The sequence below is a fragment of the Drosophila simulans genome, chromosome 3L (assembly GCF_016746395.2).
Source record: "Drosophila simulans strain w501 chromosome 3L, Prin_Dsim_3.1, whole genome shotgun sequence".
Classification (NCBI taxonomy): domain Eukaryota; kingdom Metazoa; phylum Arthropoda; class Insecta; order Diptera; family Drosophilidae; genus Drosophila; species Drosophila simulans.
This window is the reverse complement of record NC_052522.2, coordinates 3,188,846-3,209,709: the sequence shown is the minus strand read 5'-3', so window position 1 is coordinate 3,209,709 and position 20,864 is coordinate 3,188,846. Positions and strand designations below refer to the sequence as shown.

Here is a 20,864-nt window from a genome sequence, read left to right as displayed (position 1 = left end):
TGGTTGAGTTACCAGCCCCCGAGTATCTGGGGGTTTTTGGCCAAGTCAGAGACTCTGGTCATTTGAATGCCAAAGGCATCGCACACTGCTCTTTTCACATTTGCCGTTGCTCTTTCGGCTCTAAAAGGCAATTTATGATGAGCGCGAACAACGAATTTATGACCGGCGGTGGATCCACAGCCGACACGGAATCAGACACCGACCCACCGGCCGTTTGATGCGAAACTGCCTGGGCTTAAATGTCAAACTAATTTAGCCAAGACACTCCATTAAAACTGGATTAATTAAAGGCGCAACGGCAGCTGCGGTCAAATTGAAGCTATTGATTGGGATCAGTTCGGAAGATATAAACATATCTTCCCAATCCACACAATGCAAAGGCTTCGAAGAGCCCAAGTCACTGACTGGATGACTGATTGATTAGCTAATTAAATGACTTATTGAGCACCCACTTGATGGACTATCAGCCAGATATATACACAGATACATATACAGATTGGCTGATGGAGCGAGATTAATGTGACGGGATTGGCAGGTCTGGGATTTTTATTGTAGTTCAAGGGCAAGAGACGCGATTAAGTTGAATGAAGAAGTTAAGTTGATACCGTACAATGTATTTTTAATACTACAATTTAAGTATCCATTAGTGAGCGATCGCCCTAAATTGTTCACGTGTGAATCACGAATTAAGAACTCATCAAATGGCCTCACTTTATGGTCTCTTAAAGATATGCCTCAGAAAATAGTATCTAAATAACACACATTAACTGGGGGAGCAAGGTATCTTTATGAGTGTGTATTTAAATGACCAAATACCGAAGAGATCTAATAATAGACTATATAGACTAGCTGATTGATTATCTTATTGGCGCCCGGACATTTGTCATTCTATTGGCGTTGGTTGAGTCTCGAGTGGCTGGTAATTAGCTGACTTTGCTTATGTAATTACTTCAAATATTTTAATTAACAAGTGGCAACTAGCAATGTCGTATCTCTTACCGGCTGCACTTGGTCAATTAAGTCGAGTGCTCTACAAGTTGGCTCATTTCCAATATGCGATCGCCAGTGGAACCCGAAAAGGAAACGAAAGGTGTTGACCTTGTCAGCTCGGGCCAACACGCACCGCGTTCGGACCAAAAGACACATGGCTGGTCTTACCCGGTTTGCCTTCCCCCAAAGAAAACAAAAGATAATGCAAATATGTGTGAAAACCCTTCTGAAGATCAGAAGCCGGTCTTAGGCTGGCTGAAAAAGTGAAAGTTAAGCCATGCTTAAGTCGTCCCTAAATCATTTCAAGTTCAAGGGTGCACTTGGTCACTGGTATTTAAGCATTTTCACATTCAAAATTGATATACCCACAGATGCATACATATACCTTTTGTGGCCCGTATATACATATCCATACATATATATTTGCGCTAATTTCTTGACATTTACCGCTTTCATTCAGGGGTATTTTGTTGTTGCCACACTTGATCACCAAAAATTATGTCCATAATTACGCCGATGTTAATCGATTTTTAAGTTGTATACCCCAACACAGTTTGCTCGTTTTTGTGTTTTTTGTGGAGCGGATTATACAACAAATATTTAACACCTTGCAGACAATGGAAGTTGGGTTTTTATCGCCGTTGGATTACTGGCCGACTCGCATTTGAATTGCTTTTCAAATCCACTCGGTAAATTAAATCGTGTAGATTCCATTCGACGGGTAATAACCCGTCCAATGTTGAAAGTCAATAAAATATCAAGTTTTAATTTATATTTCGTGCGCATGTGTGTGTTTTTATTCGCCTTTTAGCTGCCAAGCAGCCCAAAAGTTTGCATTCAAAGCACTCGCAGCAACTGCACGTTATTATCTAGAGCATGAAATCCGACTGACCGCCTCACTGGAAACCAACTGGACTGAACTGAGCCGGACAAGTGGCTGGTGGCCAAGAGATTGCTGGCACCCCAGAATCTTTCACATAGTAATCCCCGCAAGACGGCTTTCGAGTGCACTGCGCTCGATTAAGGGGGGATTATCATCACAGTTTATTTATTTTAATTAGCTATTAGTCATTGGCTGATATTATTGTTCCATTGAATGTTATCCATGATTACTTTCACAAGCCATCAGATTAATTATTTGACTTAAGAGTATGCAATTTGTGGAACAACTACCTAAATAACTGAGTAGTAACTAGTTTATTCGTGACATGATTTTGTCAGTGACAAAAAATGGCCCAATTTAATTACATATCCCATTCACCGCCACTCCACCCACAACAATCCGTTGAGCTACTTCCCCTTCTCCCAGGCTCGAAAACCGCCCAAATGATTCTGTCTGCACTTGCCCAATCATCCCCGTTTCCGCAACTAATCTGCCTGCAGAGTATTGCAATTTACCTAAGCAGCTCGAAGCCACAGGAAAAAAGCGGCGCAGCAGCCAATGAAGTCAATTACTCAATTCCCCCCCATTTTCTTGGGTACCTTGGCTGGTGGCGAACAATTGCCGCTCAAAGTTGAAGTTGAATTGGCGCTGACTGCAACCGAGTCCGCCCTCTTGGCTACTGCGCGCCATTCGGATTCCGATTCAGACTAATTTTCTTGGCTTCGAGAAGAGCACACACACACACACTCGTGTGTGCAATGTGTGTGGTGCAGTTGGTCGGGCAAACAGAGTGGCGAATTTGGCCGTTTTAAAGCGAATATCGTGAAAATTGTTCCACTTCAGCAGGTGCCAGCTATTCACAAGGAAATTTACGTCTACAAAAAAATGCTTTTAGCATTAGCATTTAGATTACGAAATTCTACTTAGTTAGCAACTACCAATAGTTTCAATTAAAGTATATAATAGTTTTCCATGCTCTTCAACCAAAAGGAATCAAAATAATCCTATGTACAATAGTTCTAACCACCCATTCAACACAAAAAGAAATAATTAATTTGTAATATTTAAAGGCGAAATAACTGACCATTTGTCTAAACTCACAGCTGAAAAGAAATAATATCATATTGTGTGCAAAAAATCCGCTAGTTTTCGATACAATTACGGTAACTTATATGCAAATTTTACCAACCGCATTTTGGTTAACAATAGTGGCCATCACTGATCGGCGGATCACGTGCAGACGGCCTCAGCGGGCGGGAGAGGGTATGGATGAAGGGTGAGCGACTGGGGCGACTGTCGTCGGGCGGTCGCGTTCGTTTCTTAAGTCATTCGTTTTGCCTGACACTAAACTGTTGCACTAAAGTGTTGAGTTTGTTTTGCTGGTTTGCTGGCTGCTCTGGCTTGTTTGTTGTTGTTTGGCGCTTGTCGATTTTACAGCCAAGTTTGTTTTGGGCTTTGTGTATGTTTTTTTATATATACATTTGGCGCTTGTTGTTTTTCTACATTTGCCATGTAGTTGGGTCAGGTTGCAGATTCGAAAGTGGGTCAATTTATTACTGCAATGAATTGGTAACGCTGTTGATGCTGTTTGTAGCTGCTGGCAGGGCTTTTGCTTAAATTTAATTAACTGCAATCATTTGTTTTGCCTGTTCACTGGTCGCGGTGGGCGTGTCACTCAATTAACTCCGACAAATTCGAACACATTCCGCGGAAGAAGCTGGCTTAGGAGATGGGGGGAAGGTCATTCCCCGCGGCCAATGGTCCAGGAACGGACCCATCAGCTGGATGTGGGTTAAATGTTAGCCCATGTACTCGGGCTAGACCCATGATGATGAGCCTCACATTGCACATTGCATAAGCCGCGTGCGCAGCCGGCAGCTGGAAAATAGTAAAATCACACTCAACAATATTTCTTCTTGTTCATTAAAGAATTTCACAACATTAATTTGTTGTGACCATTGAGAAAAATAAAATGTCACAGATGTTCTTAGAATATTCAAGATATAAACATTAATATTGCTTGAGAGGCTTAAAAATTTCTGGTAAATTGTGTTTCTCTATAGGGCTTTTCAAATCTATCACTTACTAAATTGCATTCACCGAAAAGTATTTCATTTTAATGGAACTTGTTTATCCTTTTTACTCTCTGAATTTTTTCCCTGTGCACAGACAAAAGCAAATGGTAGAGTGCAGGCCATAAATACGGCACGGCAGAGTGCTCAAGTGCCATGTACAAGCCATTAGGGAAGACATGAACGATGCTGCGCTGCAATCCGTTTTCCTTCGGTTAATGTCTTCGATTTCAACTCGGATTTTATGTGTGAGAAATCCACCGAAATGGTAGACTGTCTGTCTGATACGCATTTTCGGTCATTCCGAACGTGTTTTATGTGCAGCCTGTGCAGATAAACCAAGGCAACAGAAGCCAATGAATTGCCAATGTGGGAGTTAACTCAACTTCCAGTTCGCAAACGACCCATTGAAGTTCCACAAATGAGGAGCCATCTGCAGAAACTTCATGAAAGAATTAGTAGAAGCACAGTAGGCCCTGAGAAGCTTAAAGCTTTTTCTTGGACCAAAAGACTTATCGAATTTAAGATTTAAAACCTATTTCAATTAGACTATACATGTTTTAAAACTAAATTTGTTCAATATTCAAAAAACTATTTTGTGGGTCAAAAAATATTTTATTTTAATGTTAATATAATGATAGTTAAATATACAATTTAGAAAATTATTAAAACTTATATAGTAAACTAAAACATTTAGTTTGTGCGTATTTATTTAAGAAATTGTATCTTTCCACGCTATAGTTTATTTGTCTATGTAAAGTATTTTACATCGACTTTACTTAACCTTACCTTACTTAAAGCAGTTCGAAAAATGATCGTGTATGAAAGTTCCCTAGAAAAGCTTTTTAAGCTTTTACAAGCAGTGCAACCGTTGTATACTTTTTAAAATTTAAAAATATTTTTAATTACGGGTGCATCATCGAAAAACTCTATGCGGCTTTGGAAATTCTATTCGCATCGTTTTTGTTTCGATGTCGTACCAACTTGATATCCTATTTTTATGAAAAATACATGTAAGAGTTTTATTATAGTTAACAATTGAAAATCACACGGTTATTACAACGTTTAGGTTTTCCTTTAACAACTTTCGGCTTTACTACACACTTGCTGTGTTGCTATCTCTGGTGAATTCCACACACCGAATCCCGCCTTTTCTGTTCTCTCTTGTCTCTGTCCTTTTATTCCGCTGTCGCTTCTTCTGCTGCTTCTCTTGTCGCGCTCTTGCTCGGACCATGCTTTTCTTCCGCGACCAATATTTCCTTACATATGCATGTACATACATATTTTAAGCAATTTACTCAAATTGTAAATATGCCTGTCTTATTCACAGACAAATTCGGATAAAATATTTTTTTATCATTTTTCTTTATTAATATCGCATTCATACGAGTAGATTGAAAAACTACTGTTATTTAAAACAATCTTCCCAAATCTAATACATATCATCGTGGGTGGACTCCACCACATAGAATTCTCATGACGACGCAGATGGATTTTCCTGCCATTCATGTATTGGAAAATTACCAGCTGTTTTGGAGACTGGCGCCTCCGAATGCGATAATAAACTGAAATCCAATCCGCTTTGTGTGGCCAGCAAAACCCGAGAACAAAGTAAAATCAACAAATCCAAGTCGCCAAACCGACTCGCAATAATCGCTCGATGAGTCCCATGAAAACGCACACTCATCAAAAATCAGAGAAACGCCTTTTTATTCAAGTATACATTAATGGTTTATTAACTAATAAATAACGCAGGCCAGGGGAAAATAGGCAAACCAGATGGGGGAATCCAAAATTAAACCAGCTGAAAGGGGGAGATAGTAGGTGGAAAGTAATATTGATTGGCGATCGCTGGAGGGTCAGTGCTTATCAGGCAGTCGCCTCTTCTCCACCTTTCTCGATCTCCAAAACTGTAATCGATTCCGTTTTCGCTGATTGTTCGCCTTGGTACACCTAACCTCTTATAGGCTATGTCTGATCGGCTTTCGAATGCACAGACAAAGCCTAGTAGAGGCTAGATTTAAAAGGAAACTTTAGTTTAAGAACGGTGAGATTTGGATAGTGGCAGCTTTTCTTTCGTTTTATTTGTAAATTTTTTTTGCGAATTTTTTATGATAAAAGCAAAGCATTTGTGCCACTTTCTTTGCAGTGCTCGGAATCTGGATTTTTTCGTTTGCCGTCTTAATTTATTAACTTGTTGCCGCCGTTTCGCATTTCGTGTTTTGCGTACTGTTCATGTTTGATCTGCTGCCCGTTTTCGGATTTTTCTTTAATATAAAACTGCCACGTCTTTCACTCGCGACTTTCACTTTTGGGGCTCGTCAAGAGCCGAATTAATTGCAAGCCAGTCGAAAACTGATCAGCGGGCGATTGTCGAGCGCCCAAATGGAACGAGTGCCGCCTCGCAACTGATTGCGCTGCGTATATATAGAAACTCGTAGAGCCAATGTTTGCCAGAGTGCGAGAGCACGCCCTCGGCCAGCAACAACATAACATACACGATTATGGTTTGTGCATTTAAAGTTCAAGTTCAAAGCGAGACGGCAAGAATGCGAATTAGAATTGCTAGAATAGCGCAGAGAATCGAGAGCGGGGTGCGAAAAATTGAGAATGGAGAGACAAATGGCCAAGTGCACGTACACCGCCGAATAGAAGAGATCGCTATCTACACGGCGAGAACGTTTGGTTGGTTAGAATCAATCTCGATTTGTATGGATTGGGCAATACCCTGGAGTATTTCTATATATATTAGATCTTTTCTATCTAATTTTAATTTCAATGTTTTTTATCTAAACATTTCTGGCTTTCAAGTACAACTCGAAAAATTAACCTCGATGTCAACTAAGCTATCTTAAAATTGTTATAACAACCGAGAGTTTGAAGAGTAATATAAGCTATCTGTGTTTCGTATTACTTTCATTGCATTCTTATTAAGTATAACAGATTTTCCAGTGTAGTGCTTTCTATTTCGGACCGGCCTTTGCTCTCTTTCCTTCTCTCCGATTCTTCTCACTCTCCGAATGTGTGAATAGAAAAAACTAGTGCTAGTTTCGCTGCTCTTTTTGTTGTGTTTGTAGTTTGGGCGGCAAAAAGTAATCCATGTCAGTAGAACACTTTCGATTTTAATTTTTTTTTTTCGCTTTTGCGGGCGCGTCGCGTTTCTTTTTTTTCATTTTTTTTCTTACTTTTTCTGCGCTAATTGCTTGATACTATTTTTGATCGTGCTGTTGTGGATTTTAATCGTACGTTTAATGGCCAAACTTTCACTTTGCAAGTCAGAATTGTGAATTTCACTAGAACTTTTTGGTATTGAGATTATTTATTTTATGGGTCCTTGGATATTTCTTATTTATATTTTTTTTTTGCTGCTGCCAACCGATCTTGACACTTGCACAGTTTTGGTTTTAATAAACCCGAGTACGAAGTGATTTTATGCTTTTATACTCTCGCCAGCGCAGTCGGCTTCAATGGCGGCCATTGCGTGCATATATATGTATGCATATATACATATATATATGTACAAGTACATACACATATGTGCGTGAGTGTGTGTGCGATCGCTTCATTTTATTATTTTGTTTGACTTTTTAATATGCGAGAAAAGTACGAAAAGTAAAGCGAACAGAACGAACGGCGACGGAATGAGCAGTTTGCATCGCCCGATCGCCGCTTTATATATTTGCCTGATCCGTCGCCGCACACGCACACACTCTCGCAGCCGCGAATATGAGTTACTTTCGGTTCGAGCATCGTTCTTTTGGGGCAGCGGCAGCACTGCTGCTTCTGCACGTATGCACTCCTCGTTTTTTGTCTGTTTTGGCGACCCACTCACACACACACGCTCGCCTGGGGGGCTCTTCCTGCAGCCTGTCCCGCCCACTCCAGCCCCCTTCTCCACACACACGCACGCACACTCACGCAGATCCCCTCTTTCCACAATGGCGGTCAAGATTGTGGGATCTTACGCTTTAGGTTGCTTATTTATTATATACCATTGGGAATGTCGAAATATGTTATGAATCTTAAATTATTTTTAAAAATCATAAATATGCTAAGTGACTCAATTAGTGATCAAAGTTTCTAAGATCTCCAAAAAGGGTGAAACAATTTATTTTTCAAAATATTATGGCAGTATATTTTGCAGTTACTTCTTTTGCCGCATAATTTTGAATGCCATTTTTGGTGTTTTGATGTTATGACTCTTTTTACAAGCGCCACTAGTGTTGCGACCGCCATTGTAAGCTCCCAGACGCGTCGCTGCCACTGCCTCTTTCTCTCCAGGCCGAGTTTTTGCCGTTGGGTGTTGTCTGCCTGGTTGTTTCGCATATTTTTCGGCTTGCATTTTTTGCTGGCTACTTTCCTCTCTCCGAGGGCGCAAATTAAGTTCGAGTCATTAAACCGGTCAACTAAACTAGCGTGGCATCCCAAGCTTAAGATCAGTTGGCAAGGGGGTAAACAACAAGAGGAACATCTTGATCACTTGTGGTCACTTAAACGCTTTGTGCAGGGTTCCGAAGTTATTGACCGACTTTAGTGTAATCCGAGCACCACTGACATTCAATGCCTTCTTCTTCTCCGAGGAAATATGGCACCATCTGATAAATGCGCCAGATGAGCGGAAAACATAGCTGTTCGCACTTGAAGGGATTGGTTTTAAAAATAAAGGAGGTGCTGCTAAATCATCGTTATATAATACACACAAGTGCTGGGGTTTTCAATTATTTAAAACCCTTATTACTTACCATAATTAATCGAGTAAACTATGTCACCCGCATTGCACAGCTGCAATTAATCAGTTCATTGATTCTATATATGTATGTATGTATGTATTAATGACATGGCTTTCACTCCGCCTACTTAAGTGCAAGTACGGTTATTGTTAGGTCCCGAAAAAGAAAGAATTGATAAATTAACTTGAACTCTCTCCACACGCGCAGCCGTTAATTATACGCCATGTATATCAGTCGACGTTCCTGTTTTTTGCGACTTTTGTCGGTTGTCGAGTGCCTTTCGTGCCGTATTTGTTATATTCTTATTCTGGCGAATGCAATGAACTCGGCTTGTTTATTTAAAAATAAAAATACAATTTGCAAAGAAATAAAAAGATCGCAGAACAAAAATCGAATCAACAAACAAAAGGAATTCTTTGTTTATGGCATTGCCAACCTGTGCTCATGTGCAGAGGCGGTTAAGGAAAGGCACTTCTAAAAAGGGGTTATGGGAGTCATAGCAGACCAATAACAAAAATTATACAAAGATACATAGTTTAGATACTAACTCTTAGAATATCACAACTTAGAACTCAGTGGAAACTCTCATAAGGTGCAGATACATATGTATATGTTGCAGAAGAATTCGCGAAACCCCCGTTAGAATCCACCCCTGCTCCTTAGGGAGTGCGAGTGCAAGACCCGATTGCTATCTCTGTTACACACGCCTACCTAGTTGCTCTCCAATTGGGGCGCAAATTGCAATTTCGGGTTGTTTTGGCTTTCGGATGGCGATTTTAGAGAGCCGGGTTCATTGGCATCGTGTAGATTTTGTTTATCAGTCGAAATACTTTGCTAACAAATTGCAGTCAATGACATTAGCCGCACAAAAAAGCGCACAAACATGCAGGGCGGATGTGGCAATCGCTCCGTCTCTTTCCTTTGCGTGGGGGGAGGGGGGTAGAGTGAGAGGAAAGGAGGGCGCAGGAGGAGCAACCGAGATGGCGAACAGGTCACGCAAGCGTACAACAGTTTATTCATCTCGCAGCTCGCCAAAATGCGCAGCAGCGGAATCGACAAACTTTCCGAAGCCCCATCGATAAAGTGGAGATAGAAGACTGTCTTCTGCACACTTGTGCAAATCTCCGGGAACAAGAACAAGACCATGGCGATCAAAAACAATGGCACTTTGAGAAAAATCGTGCTGATAATATGATTAAGAATTTCTTTGGTTAAGATACTACTACTATAGAGGTAAATTCTGTTACTATTCTAATTTTAAAGCTTAAGGATAGAAGTAGCAGAAAAATAGGTTCATCTTTTAATTAGATTACGGTCGCCTTATAATTGTATAATCCATTGTTAGACTACGATCCGATTTCTTTCTGTGATCTTAACTTTTTCGGGTTCTGTTTGTCCGGAAAAAGACGACGGCGGGGGGAGTACGAAATGGGGGCGCTGGGGGAGTGCAACTGCAAAATTGTTTAATTATAAGAAGTAAAAAACGAATCGCGCTGCTCGAGTGAGAGCGAGCGAGAGAGCGAGAGCGAGAGCTGCCGAGATGCAGATGCAGAGCGAGCGAGTGAGGGACAGAGATAAAGTTTTTGTTGAAGGACACACACGGTCTTTAAAAGTGAGTAATGCACTGGAGGTTGTTGACTCTATTTGCATCCCGCTCGCTCTGCCTGTTGCCATCGTCGCCTTCGCCTTGTGTATTTTTTATTTATTTCTTTTTTTTAACTTTTTTTATTTATTTTTATACTTATTTTGCACTGTCCACTGGGCTCGTCGTTGTTGTTTTGGTTTGCGCTGCTGCTGCCGATATTGTATTCAGTATTTGTATCTGTGTGTGGAGAATCTTTTGTTGTGCGTTTTTATTTTTTGGCATTGCAAGTGTGTGTGCGTGCGTGTGTGTGTGTTGTGCAAAGTCAAAGTGATTAAACTTTATGCGCAATTTATTTTGCATTCACCACAACAGTAACAGCAACAACAACAGCGGCTAAGCCAAAAAAAAGCAGGCACAAAATTATTGTTTAATGCTAATTTAACACACGTCAAGTGCTGGCAGCCAAAAAACCTGGCTGACAAAATCGCGTTTACAGGTCCCGACAATCGCGAAGTGAGATAAGCGTTGTGATAACCATACACCGCGCCGAAAATGGCGCCACTTGCCGCAAATTTCACCCATAAACTTGGCACCTTTAATTTGCAATTAAAAATATAAAAGGGGTACAAAGTTCTAAGGGAAGAAAATGTGTTTTAAACAGGGTATTGACTTTGGTTCATTCATTAGTAAGTTATTTTGTATGATTTAAAGGGAAATTAAGAACAGTAACTACATTCATAGCATTAACTTAATGGCCACAACTGTTTTAGTCGCTGTTCGGGAAATAGAAATGGCAAAAATGTAGTCACAATCGCCTTGCAACATGACAAAAGCCATTGGAATTTGTGCATATTTTCCGGTCTGATTGACTCGGCGACTGTACGAATGTCGCACGTCGAGGAGAACAGCACATGTGCCTGGATGCGGGTGCTAAGAACAGCTCCTCGTCCGACTCAGAAGTTAATTTCACCCTTCTGTTTGACGGCGTGTTTTTTATCCAGAATTGGGGAACTGCAGTTGTGGCAGCCGCACAACATGCGGCTAAATGTTGACACCCAGCAGACGCCACAGTCACCGCAAAAACGCAAAAACGCAAGCCTCGGGACCTCTGCTCCTCTCAGACGATGAAGAAACCTAATGAGTGGGATGATCCATCTATTGGGGTGGACCTTGTCATGGAAGATTCCAGTTACTTTACAATTAATATGGGTGCTTCTACATTAAATGAAAGTTTCCAAAAGTAAGCAATAAAATATACCTAATTCATTAGTAAAAAACATAGCCTCTTGCCATATTTTAAGCTTAGTTTTAATCGAAATATAGTGATAATAAATAAATAAGTTCCAAATGAAAATCCATCGTTATATTTAATTAAAATTAACTTCGTTAGCACTCCATCCCAATCGCGTGCAGGCCAGGTCCAGATGGGCACAATATGTTGCTGCTCCTTCTCCTTCTGGATGACGCCGCTGGCTTCATGGCCACAGTTGCAGTTGCAGCACTCTTTATTATTTCTCCCAGCTCCGGCTGATCTGGCTGCCTCCTCTGCTGTTAATCGTCTTGACGGCGCAGTCACATTGTGCGTGCTGCTCCCAAGGCCAGTGCCATATTTTACACGAGTGACATCGCCGGGCGAACTTCCGCCAGTGCTGTGGCTGCTCCTCATATAGCATATATTGCATACATAGCATATATACCCCGAGCCCGATCCCGAGCCCGATCCCGATCCCGATCCTCGTCTTTGTGCGTCAGCGCTGGCACTGCATTTCACGGCTGTTTATATCGCTACTCCCCCACACACACACACACACACACACGCACATCCCGATCGTTTAACACCCACTGCAAGTGGAACTGCAAGTTCCTCGAATATCCACACGGCCAGAAAATTATATGGTATCGGCAATGGCTTGATTAATAACATCCAAACAGGAAGAAAATTATATACGTCGCAGCGAAATTGATTAATGGCATTCTTAACCGCACTTCGCATGCGCCGCTCCCCATGACGTATACGCAATATTTGGGGCATATACGATACGATATAAACCAACTAGATTGTGGTACATAACTATTTTATATATCCATAACTGTAAAGTACCTAAATAATGAGGAAAATTGCAGACTAATCGTGAAAGAAGATTTCATTGTTCCATTTTTATCTATGGGATTTATTCAGGAACACATTATAGAGTTTTATGATGATGATCGGTGCTTTATAGCATTTTTATGGTAGGCAACACCCTCCTCAACTTTCCCCAAACTTTTTTTCCAGTGTGCAATCAATCAGGTAGCAATCGACTTCGACTCTGTTGTCAAGGGGTGGGTCTCATTCAATAATCAAACTCCCTACAATAATTGTTACTATTTCTGTTACTACTTATTGAAATTTTAGTATCTTTGTTTTTCCTACTCTTTTCTATTACAATTAATTTTGCAAGCATATTGTTCTTAAAATCATGCGATGCAGCTCAAAAGTGATTTCCTTATTATTTAGTAAGTAGAACCAACACACCACTTCCAATCTTCATTACCAATCCACCTAACGCATCCATGCAGCGTTTTTGGATTGGCCACAATGGGTCTGGTGATGGTGATCACCTGTGTGGTGATTCCCCGATTGTGGTTCTTTCTGGAGAGGGTTTATAGGGATTTCATGGAGTACACTCCCATCATTTACCAAAGTGAGGATCGCCTGTCGCCCGTTTCCAAAAGCCGACTGAGTCTCGTGGCCAGGAAAACACTTGTCCTGGATATGGATAACACCATGATCACGTCGTGGTTTATAAAGAGGGGCAAGAAACCGGAGAATAAACCGAGAATTGCGCACGACTTTAAGTTCTACTTGGGGGCCTATGGAGCCACCATCTATGTCTACAAGCGCCCCTATTTGGATCACTTCCTCGATCGCGTATCCAAGTGGTACGACCTGACTGTCTTCACATCCGGAGCCGAGATATATGCCTCTCCGATTCTCGACTTCCTGGACAGGGGACGGGGCATCCTGAACAGTCGCCTCTACCGGCAGCATTACATGGAAAAGTTTGGAGTGTGGTCCAAATCCGTACTGCAGGCCTGCCCGGATTTGTCCAATGTTGTGCTGCTGGACAACTCCAGCAAGGAGTGCAGTTTAAATGTGGGAAACGCCATTCTCATCAAGTCCTATGAAGTCGGCAGTCGCGACCAGGCCCTCATCGACTTGTTACCTTTTCTGGACGCCCTGCGATTCCTGAAGGATGTGCGACCGATGCTCGAACGTTGCACTCGTTTCAAAAGTTTTGCTCAGTAATATGAAGTTGGTTGTTTGTTTATTTTTTAGGTTCTATTCAATCGTTTGTTAAATTTTAAAGCACTGAATCACATTGGCTTATCATTTTGCACATTGATCAAAGGTCATTGAGTGCTCGTGATTTTTGAAATTTATTCTTTGAGAGTCATTCAGGCATTTAGAGATCTCCAATTTTTGTATGGCTCATGGGTTGTTATGAAACAACAGCATTTCGAATCCTTTGGGTGTAATTTAGATTTATATTTTGCAGCAAAAGTGATTGAGAAATACTCTCCACAGCAAGGTGTAGCAACATCTTTCACTGTCTTCGGTTTAGTCATGCCCCAAGGGTCTGCTTAGTCATGTGCCAGCCAGCATTGGAAAAAGTGGAAGGCCAAGTGATTCACTGAGTAAACGACTTCGGCCAAGGCTGCAGCGATATCAGGCCACAACTCATATTAATCAGAGGCTAGTACAATGTGCTCCACTTTATCGGCCAGCGAGTTGCGACAGTGAAAAATGAGCAAATGTCACAAGGATCATAGGGCTTGGCCCGTTCCACCATCTGCATTTCGATCTGAGTTGAAACTTGGCTCGAAACTGGTTTGGCTCAAAGAAAGCAAAAATAATTAAGTGCTTCGAATGCGGCTTATCCATTACTATTTTTAGTTTTTAAACTAGTGCAAACCAACACACAAGTCCTTCCACAAAAACGCACTATATGGGTTAATGATCAAGTTCGATGTTTTTCCACAGAAATCTTTCAGTTCCCGCACCTTACACTCAAGCAACACTATTTTCACTTGACTTCATACCCTGGAGAGCCGCCAATGCGGCTCTGGAGAATCGAATACTTTTCGTGCTAATCCCTAGTCCAGCTCAGCCATTTGGGTGCGGCAATTAAGTCACCATCATCACCACCGGCGAGGAGGATCTTTTTGCAGGGGGAATGGGGGACTTTGGCGGTGAAGGGGCTCGCGTTTCCAGCGAAGATCATTATTGTCTCGTCGCGGATGCTGGATACTGGATGCTCGAATCTCGAATCTGGACGGTGGATGGTGGATGCTGAAGAGCAAGACGTCGGCGGCCCCAAAAAAAAAAGTGAGGCAGCCTCCGCGCGGCGGGGCAAACAAGTTAATGAACCTGCGTCTGGGATCCTTGGGACACTCGAGTGCGGAGTGGAGGGCAGCCCGTCCAACTAGTTTGGCCCTGGTTTTTCGGCTTTGGTCTGTTTTGAGGATCGGCCATGGCCGCGACCGTCGCGCCGCGCCGCGCTGCGCCGAAATCTGTGGCATGAATTCCCTGGAAATGATCGAAATTTCATTTCATTGCGGTACGGCCAGCCGAAATTAAGTTCAACAGCATTCCACCGGTCAGCGACTGTCTGGGCCCGTCTCTTGGCCAAAAACAATATCTTGGTTAGCCGAGCTTAGAAGAAGAGTAGCGCACGTCCTCCTGTACATCAATGGACATTGATTCTTTGGGCAGCTTGCCTTTTCGGGTGCCGTATTTATTATGCATCTGTATCTCATCTTTAGGTTTCGCAGAAATCGCAGCTCTCAAACGGTGCGTCTGGGTCACCATTTTCCCTAACTCCATAAACATACTAGATTGGGGTCACCACAAACTAAAAGTGCTCAATACTTTGATAGTATTGATCTAAGTAAGTTGGCAGATGGCAACGGATTAATTTCCTGCCCTGCGACCAAGTTCCTCCATTATCCTTGGGAAAGGAGTCATTGCCCTGCCGCGGCTCACATTACACAATTGCATCGGCGATCCCGATCGGACGGTGCTCAAGTTACACAGAACTCCAGTGGCCTACTTCCACTCGAGTGACCCGCAATGTCCCCGAACAATACCCTTTGTGCCCAGTCCCATGGCGGTCCAGAGAACAGGAGCAGGAGCAGGAGCTGCGTGCAGCAACCCCATTATACCGATCCTGCCCAGCCAGCCAGCTAGCCAAAGACAAAGAAACCCATTTTGTCGCATTCAAACAGAAATTAATGTAAAACAAAACCCAATCCAATTCCAATTCCAATCCCATCCAAGAGCTCACTGTTGAGAGGGGAGGGCGAGGAGAGTGGGGGGAACGCGACCAGCGAGGGCATTTAATTTTATTTTTATAACTGACCTCGAACTTTTGTGCAATGTGATTGAACTGCCTGACGATATCTGTGGGCCCTGCTCTGTCCGGCCCCCGTCGCAGTCCCTTTCCGTCAGCGGGACATGCACTTTGAGAAATAATGTAGCATAATATAAGATACTTTAAAAAAAAAAAAAACATTTTTAGAAGAGATACATTTTGTTTGTCTGCCACCTAAGCGTATACTTAATATTCGTAATCTACTGGCATATACGAGGCCAGATTAAAATATTTGAAACATGAAGTAAGGAGAACTTGTACATCTTTTTTTTTTTATTTAAAAATATAATAATAATAATAAAATAAAATAAATTTTATAAATATTATTTTGCTCAGTGCTGCTGCGATCCGAAGTGCAGCATTTGCATGCAGACTGCATACGGAGCTGTTGATCGCCTCCAACTCCGATTCCGATTTGGAGAGCGATTCAGGGACCGAAACCGAGCCTGGATGCAATCCGCGGTTGACAAACAATATGGAAATTTTACTGAGTGCGCTGAAATAAAAGGGGAAGCGAAAGCGAATCTTAAATGGCAAGAGGCGTTCGTCGGCGAGGGGGCGGTGGGCGCGGGGTCGATAGTTGCAGTCGTCAGCGGGGAACGTTAAATGCATAATAAATGTGCGTTCTAGAGGTTGGGAAATAAAATGCGTGCAGCGACGTTGACGCCTTGCACTTTCAATGACCAAACAGAACGATAAGAAAGGCAGAGATATAATACACTGAGCCAAATTAAGCATTTGAATACATGTAAAAACGATTAGCAGCAAGTAAAGCTAAATGAACTGTCGAATTATAATTCCTTAAAATTGAAATAATTTGGGTATTGTATGAAAGTGTGTTCGTTCCTATCTAATCATTGTTTGAATTCCAAATTTGTACTACTTTTAAATAAAGAAAGGCGGGTGATACCAAATAGTATACATAATAAATAAAAGTATGTAGGTTCGACAACAAAGTTCTGATTGACTTTGTTTGCCGAAACAATTTGAGAGCGTCAAAGATAATGCGAATAAAATGGAAATGGAGAGGGCCCTCTGAAATACATCCACAAGTTCTTTATCAAAAATTGCTCTGTGGCTTTTGCTTTTGCTGCTGCTGTGCAAATATTTAATACATTTTTTGCGCTCGCCAAAAGCGCAAAACAAAAGAATCCAAAAAAAGAGAAGACGAAAAAGACAATAAATAGAAAGCAGAGGCGTTGGCAGCGAATGCCAGTCAAGCTTTAATTCCCCAAGCAACAACAATATGGGAGCAACAACAAAACAGCAGCAGCGGCAACCGCAAAAAGTGCTTAGCTGACGTCATTTGTCCTTGAATTCGTATATTTGCCGCAAGCCCAAAGCGAAATTCGCCAAATTCAATGCACTCGCCAGCTAAACAAAAAAAAATAAAAGAGCAGATAAGACGACGAAAAGGCGAAATGAGAAGCGGAAAAGAGTAGCCGCATAATGTGAAATTTGCATTGGAATTGCAAAATTCATTCGAAATGTTAATTTCAATGGAAAGCCAAAGAACATCACTCATTATTTGTACAATTAAGTAGCAACCTTAGTTTTTTTGCATTTCAAACTTTTTAAATTCAAATCAAGGCGCCAAAACCAAAAAGCTTTCGCCAATGCTGCCAAGCTTAGTCGAGACGCACTCCCAAGCAGGGTCGCCACTCTGTCAGTGTTGAACAGTACCGGCATTAGTGTGGTCAGCAACCATGCGCTTTTAAAAAGCAGTTGATAATTTGCCGTTTTTTAGTCACGTTCACACTGCGAAACACAAATTAAATAAAAAAATAAACACGCGCAGTTTTTAATAATTTTTTACCGAACAGTTTTTCTTTGATGCGTACTCGCTTTGCAGGGTCGAGCAAAAGCGGTAAACGCCAGGTGTGTAATGAGCGCAGCGTGTTCCGCTCCTCCTCTTCTATCTTCTCTCCACTTCTCCGTTTTTTGTTGCCTGTTTTCCGTTGCTGTTGTTCTGGTTTTCTGTTCTTATTTTCTGGTTTTGCGTAAGTTTAAATAAGCTGCAAACTGTGAACATATTACGGAGCACATTAAGGCAGTACGTTAAACGTCGCCCGTAATATCCGGCTTATCGACGCCCATTTATCACCTGCCCTTTGAACCCAAGCGGAATTCAATTCCGGATCGCGATCCGGCCCTGAAATCTCCACGTCTGTTTGCTTATGCCTCTGATATACTAATCTCCGGAGCCCACGCGTATCTGAAGTTGACAGTCGGCCGTCGGTCGTTCCGCGCTCCGCAGCAGTCAGTTTCGTAATTAACTTAACCCGTGTGCTTGTACGTCTTCTTTCCCGCAGAAAAGCGACGTAAATCGATAACACTACCCTCGCCCGCGAGCAGTCAGCCCACACAACACACTCCACACCGCACACCATACAGCACACACCATACAAGCCGCAATGGGTCAGACTCTATCGGAACCGGTGACCGCCAAGGAGTCAGCGTACTGCCAAAACGCCGCCTACCGCGTGGGCAGCTCCTGCATGCAGGGGTGGCGCATCAACATGGAGGACTCGCACACCCACATCCTCTCGCTGCCGGACGATCCGGGAGCGGCCTTCTTCGCCGTCTACGACGGGCACGGAGGCGCCACGGTGGCCCAGTACGCCGGCAAGCACCTGCACAAGTACGTTCTCAAGCGGCCGGAGTACAACGACAACATCGAACAGGCGCTGCAGCAGGTGAGTCACGGCAGAGTCACTTTTAGATGGCGGGATTGGCGACATTTTTAGATCGCTGAAGGCAGTTGGAGTACCTATGTATATGTACTCCCCACATGCAGTCTTTTTTCGGCTATGCACGGTATCGATTATGTCCTTAAATATATGATAATTGGATACTTGGGTATATAAGGGTACCCACTTCTTAAAACCAAAGATTTACATATGTAAATATGTATATGTATGGACAATACGTACCTATTCTGACATGAAGCGACTCATTTCAACAAATAGTTACTCATCTGCATCACAAAGTTTTGTTAAGTTTCATAGACAAAAAAACGAATGATAAGTAATGGGATGAAAACAACTTGTTAAAACCTCTATACTTTTATCTTTATAAGTCTCACGTTTATTAAAGTCATATACTTTTTGAAAACACATATAAACAGATTAACTTGTGAAGATATCTCAAATGTAATGCCATTTAAAGTCACTAGTTTTGAGAACATGTAAAGCACTTCAAGCCATTCTATTTAATGCTTTACTCATATATGATGCAATTGCAGGGCTTTCTAGACATCGACTACGTGATGCTACGCAACAAGACATGTGGTGACCAGATGGCCGGCTCGACTGCCGTAGTGGTTCTGGTGAAGGACAACAAGCTGTATTGCGCAAACGCAGGCGACTCGCGCGCCATTGCCTGCGTGAACGGACAACTGGAGGTCCTGTCGCTGGACCACAAGCCCAACAACGAGGAGGAGTCGAAACGGATCATCCAAGGCGGAGGATGGGTTGAATTCAATCGCGTGAACGGCAATCTTGCGCTTTCCCGCGCCCTCGGAGACTATGTGTTCAAGCAGGAGAACAAAAGACCGGAAGATCAAATCGTCACAGGTGAGAACCAACATCTCCATCCATTGTTCTTGTTAAGCATTATCACCTTGTTTCTTGTTCTCCGTGCGCCTATATAGCCTACCCGGACGTGGAGACGCGCAAAATCATGGACGATTGGGAATTCATCGTGCTGGCCTGCGATGGCATTTGGGATGTGATGAGCAATGCGGAAGTGCTCGAGTTCTGTCGCACGCGCATCGGCATGGGCATGTATCCGGAGGAGATCTGCGAGGAGCTGATGAACCACTGCCTGGCACCCGATTGTCAAATGGGCGGCCTCGGCGGCGACAATATGACCGTGGTGCTGGTGTGCCTGCTGCACGACCGTCCCTACAGCGATCTGATAGCCCGCTGCCGGAATGGCAGCCAGGCGACCAATGACCAAGAGGGAGCCGGCGACGCGGCGAAGGATGAAGTCGCCAAGGACGAAGCGGAGGCGGAAACAGATACCGAAACGGAAACGCAAACCAAACCCTGCCAGAAGCAATCCAATTCCGGTCCCATGGACGACGAGGTGAAGACGGCGTCGCATCTAAACAAGACGGCAGCGATCGAAAGCCACTATATATACGATTAATTAGGGTTACACAAATACCGCTTAGGTCAACTCTTTATACTTAACAGCGAAAGTGTTCTTGGTTAAGTTTTATATGCACACAACACACCATCGTACGCCACACAGTCCTTACCAAAATGTTTGCTCCGTTAATTAATAATTGTTTTAACTGTAACCCCACGATGCGTGTATATACATATATGCCTTGTCTAACTATTTAATGTATGATTTACTATGCTTTGTGATGCCCGAGCAAAATGGATAAAAAAGAATTGTATTACTCGTTTAGTATTTATGTACCTAAGCATACTTGTGAAAGTTGTTTGGGACTGATCTTTAAGAAAAAAGTGCAAAGAAGTTTCAAAATTAAAACGAACAAAATGTTTTGTAGTGCCCAAGAAAGTGGAATTTTGTATTCCTTTAAGGGGGAACTAAAGTGTAAGCGATAAATATTATTAGTCATAATTTTGGATGTAGAATCCATGTAAGTAAGATGCACGGATTCTCCAATCCTGTTGCCATGAGTTGGAATACCTTTTTGTGGATCCAAGACGGCTATCAGGAACAGCTTTGGCTCCGGTTGGGCACTAAGTTGGACTGGAGTACATGGCCCCTGTGGGTGTGGTTATCGCTTTATTGTTTTCCTCGGTTATCTACAAAACGGCCGTTCGCTTTATATTTACTGGGGTTTATAATTATATGAGGCATACAGTGGAATCAAGACTAAAAGTGGCCCGAGTGGGAGCATTGGTCATGAAAAGTTCCGGCCGCATATTTGTTTTCAACTCGCAAGTATAAATTTTATTTAAACTTTTCGCTATTATGTCGTTGCGTCCTCAGCAACATCATCATCGCCTAGTCATTCATCGTCTAGTTTTACGTACAAATTGTTTAATTGTTCAATGGTTCAGGCTTAACTATCCTAGCATAGAGAGGAAATGAATTACGCTTTTTGGTTTTTTGGTTGTTTCTCAGTGTTTGTATTTTTTTTTTCGTTTTGTTTTATTATAATATTTTTATTTATATGTTTGCCATCATATTACACATTCAATTATGTAT

At 42.3% G+C, this 20,864-nt stretch overlaps 3 protein-coding genes across 4 annotated transcripts; 2 read left to right on the top strand and 1 right to left on the bottom strand.

The window, feature by feature from the left end:
• Nucleotides 1-7,993: 7,993 nt before the first annotated feature.
• Nucleotides 7,994-9,207, bottom strand: LOC27206937. Its single transcript, XM_016182709.3, has 2 exons — nucleotides 8,688-9,207; nucleotides 7,994-8,582 (listed from the first exon to the last, which is right to left on the bottom strand). The coding sequence occupies exon 2, from the start codon at nucleotides 8,269-8,271 to the stop codon at nucleotides 8,026-8,028; it is 246 nt and encodes an 81-aa protein (XP_016030201.1). The 5' UTR covers nucleotides 8,272-8,582; nucleotides 8,688-9,207; the 3' UTR covers nucleotides 7,994-8,025.
• Nucleotides 9,208-12,591: 3,384 nt separating this feature from the next.
• On the top strand, nucleotides 12,592-13,627 carry LOC6736612 (CTD nuclear envelope phosphatase 1 homolog). The gene is made up of 2 exons (XM_002083433.4): nucleotides 12,592-12,756; nucleotides 12,820-13,627. The coding sequence occupies exons 1-2, from the start codon at nucleotides 12,725-12,727 to the stop codon at nucleotides 13,547-13,549; spliced, it is 762 nt and encodes a 253-aa protein (XP_002083469.1). The 5' UTR covers nucleotides 12,592-12,724; the 3' UTR covers nucleotides 13,550-13,627.
• A 3,757-nt stretch (nucleotides 13,628-17,384) lies between these two features.
• LOC6736611 (probable protein phosphatase 2C T23F11.1) lies at nucleotides 17,385-20,207 on the top strand. 2 transcript variants are annotated; one of them, XM_039293513.2, is made up of 4 exons: nucleotides 17,385-17,552; nucleotides 17,987-18,370; nucleotides 18,919-19,249; nucleotides 19,327-20,207. In XM_039293513.2, exons 2-4 carry the CDS (start codon nucleotides 18,089-18,091, stop codon nucleotides 19,824-19,826), a joined length of 1,113 nt encoding a protein of 370 aa, XP_039149447.1. In that variant the 5' UTR covers nucleotides 17,385-17,552; nucleotides 17,987-18,088; the 3' UTR covers nucleotides 19,827-20,207. The 2 variants fall into 2 exon arrangements, with proteins under 2 accessions (XP_039149447.1, XP_039149448.1); XM_039293514.2 differs by lacking the exon at nucleotides 17,385-17,552 and adding an exon at nucleotides 17,575-17,674.
• The last annotated feature ends 657 nt before the right edge of the window (nucleotides 20,208-20,864 follow it).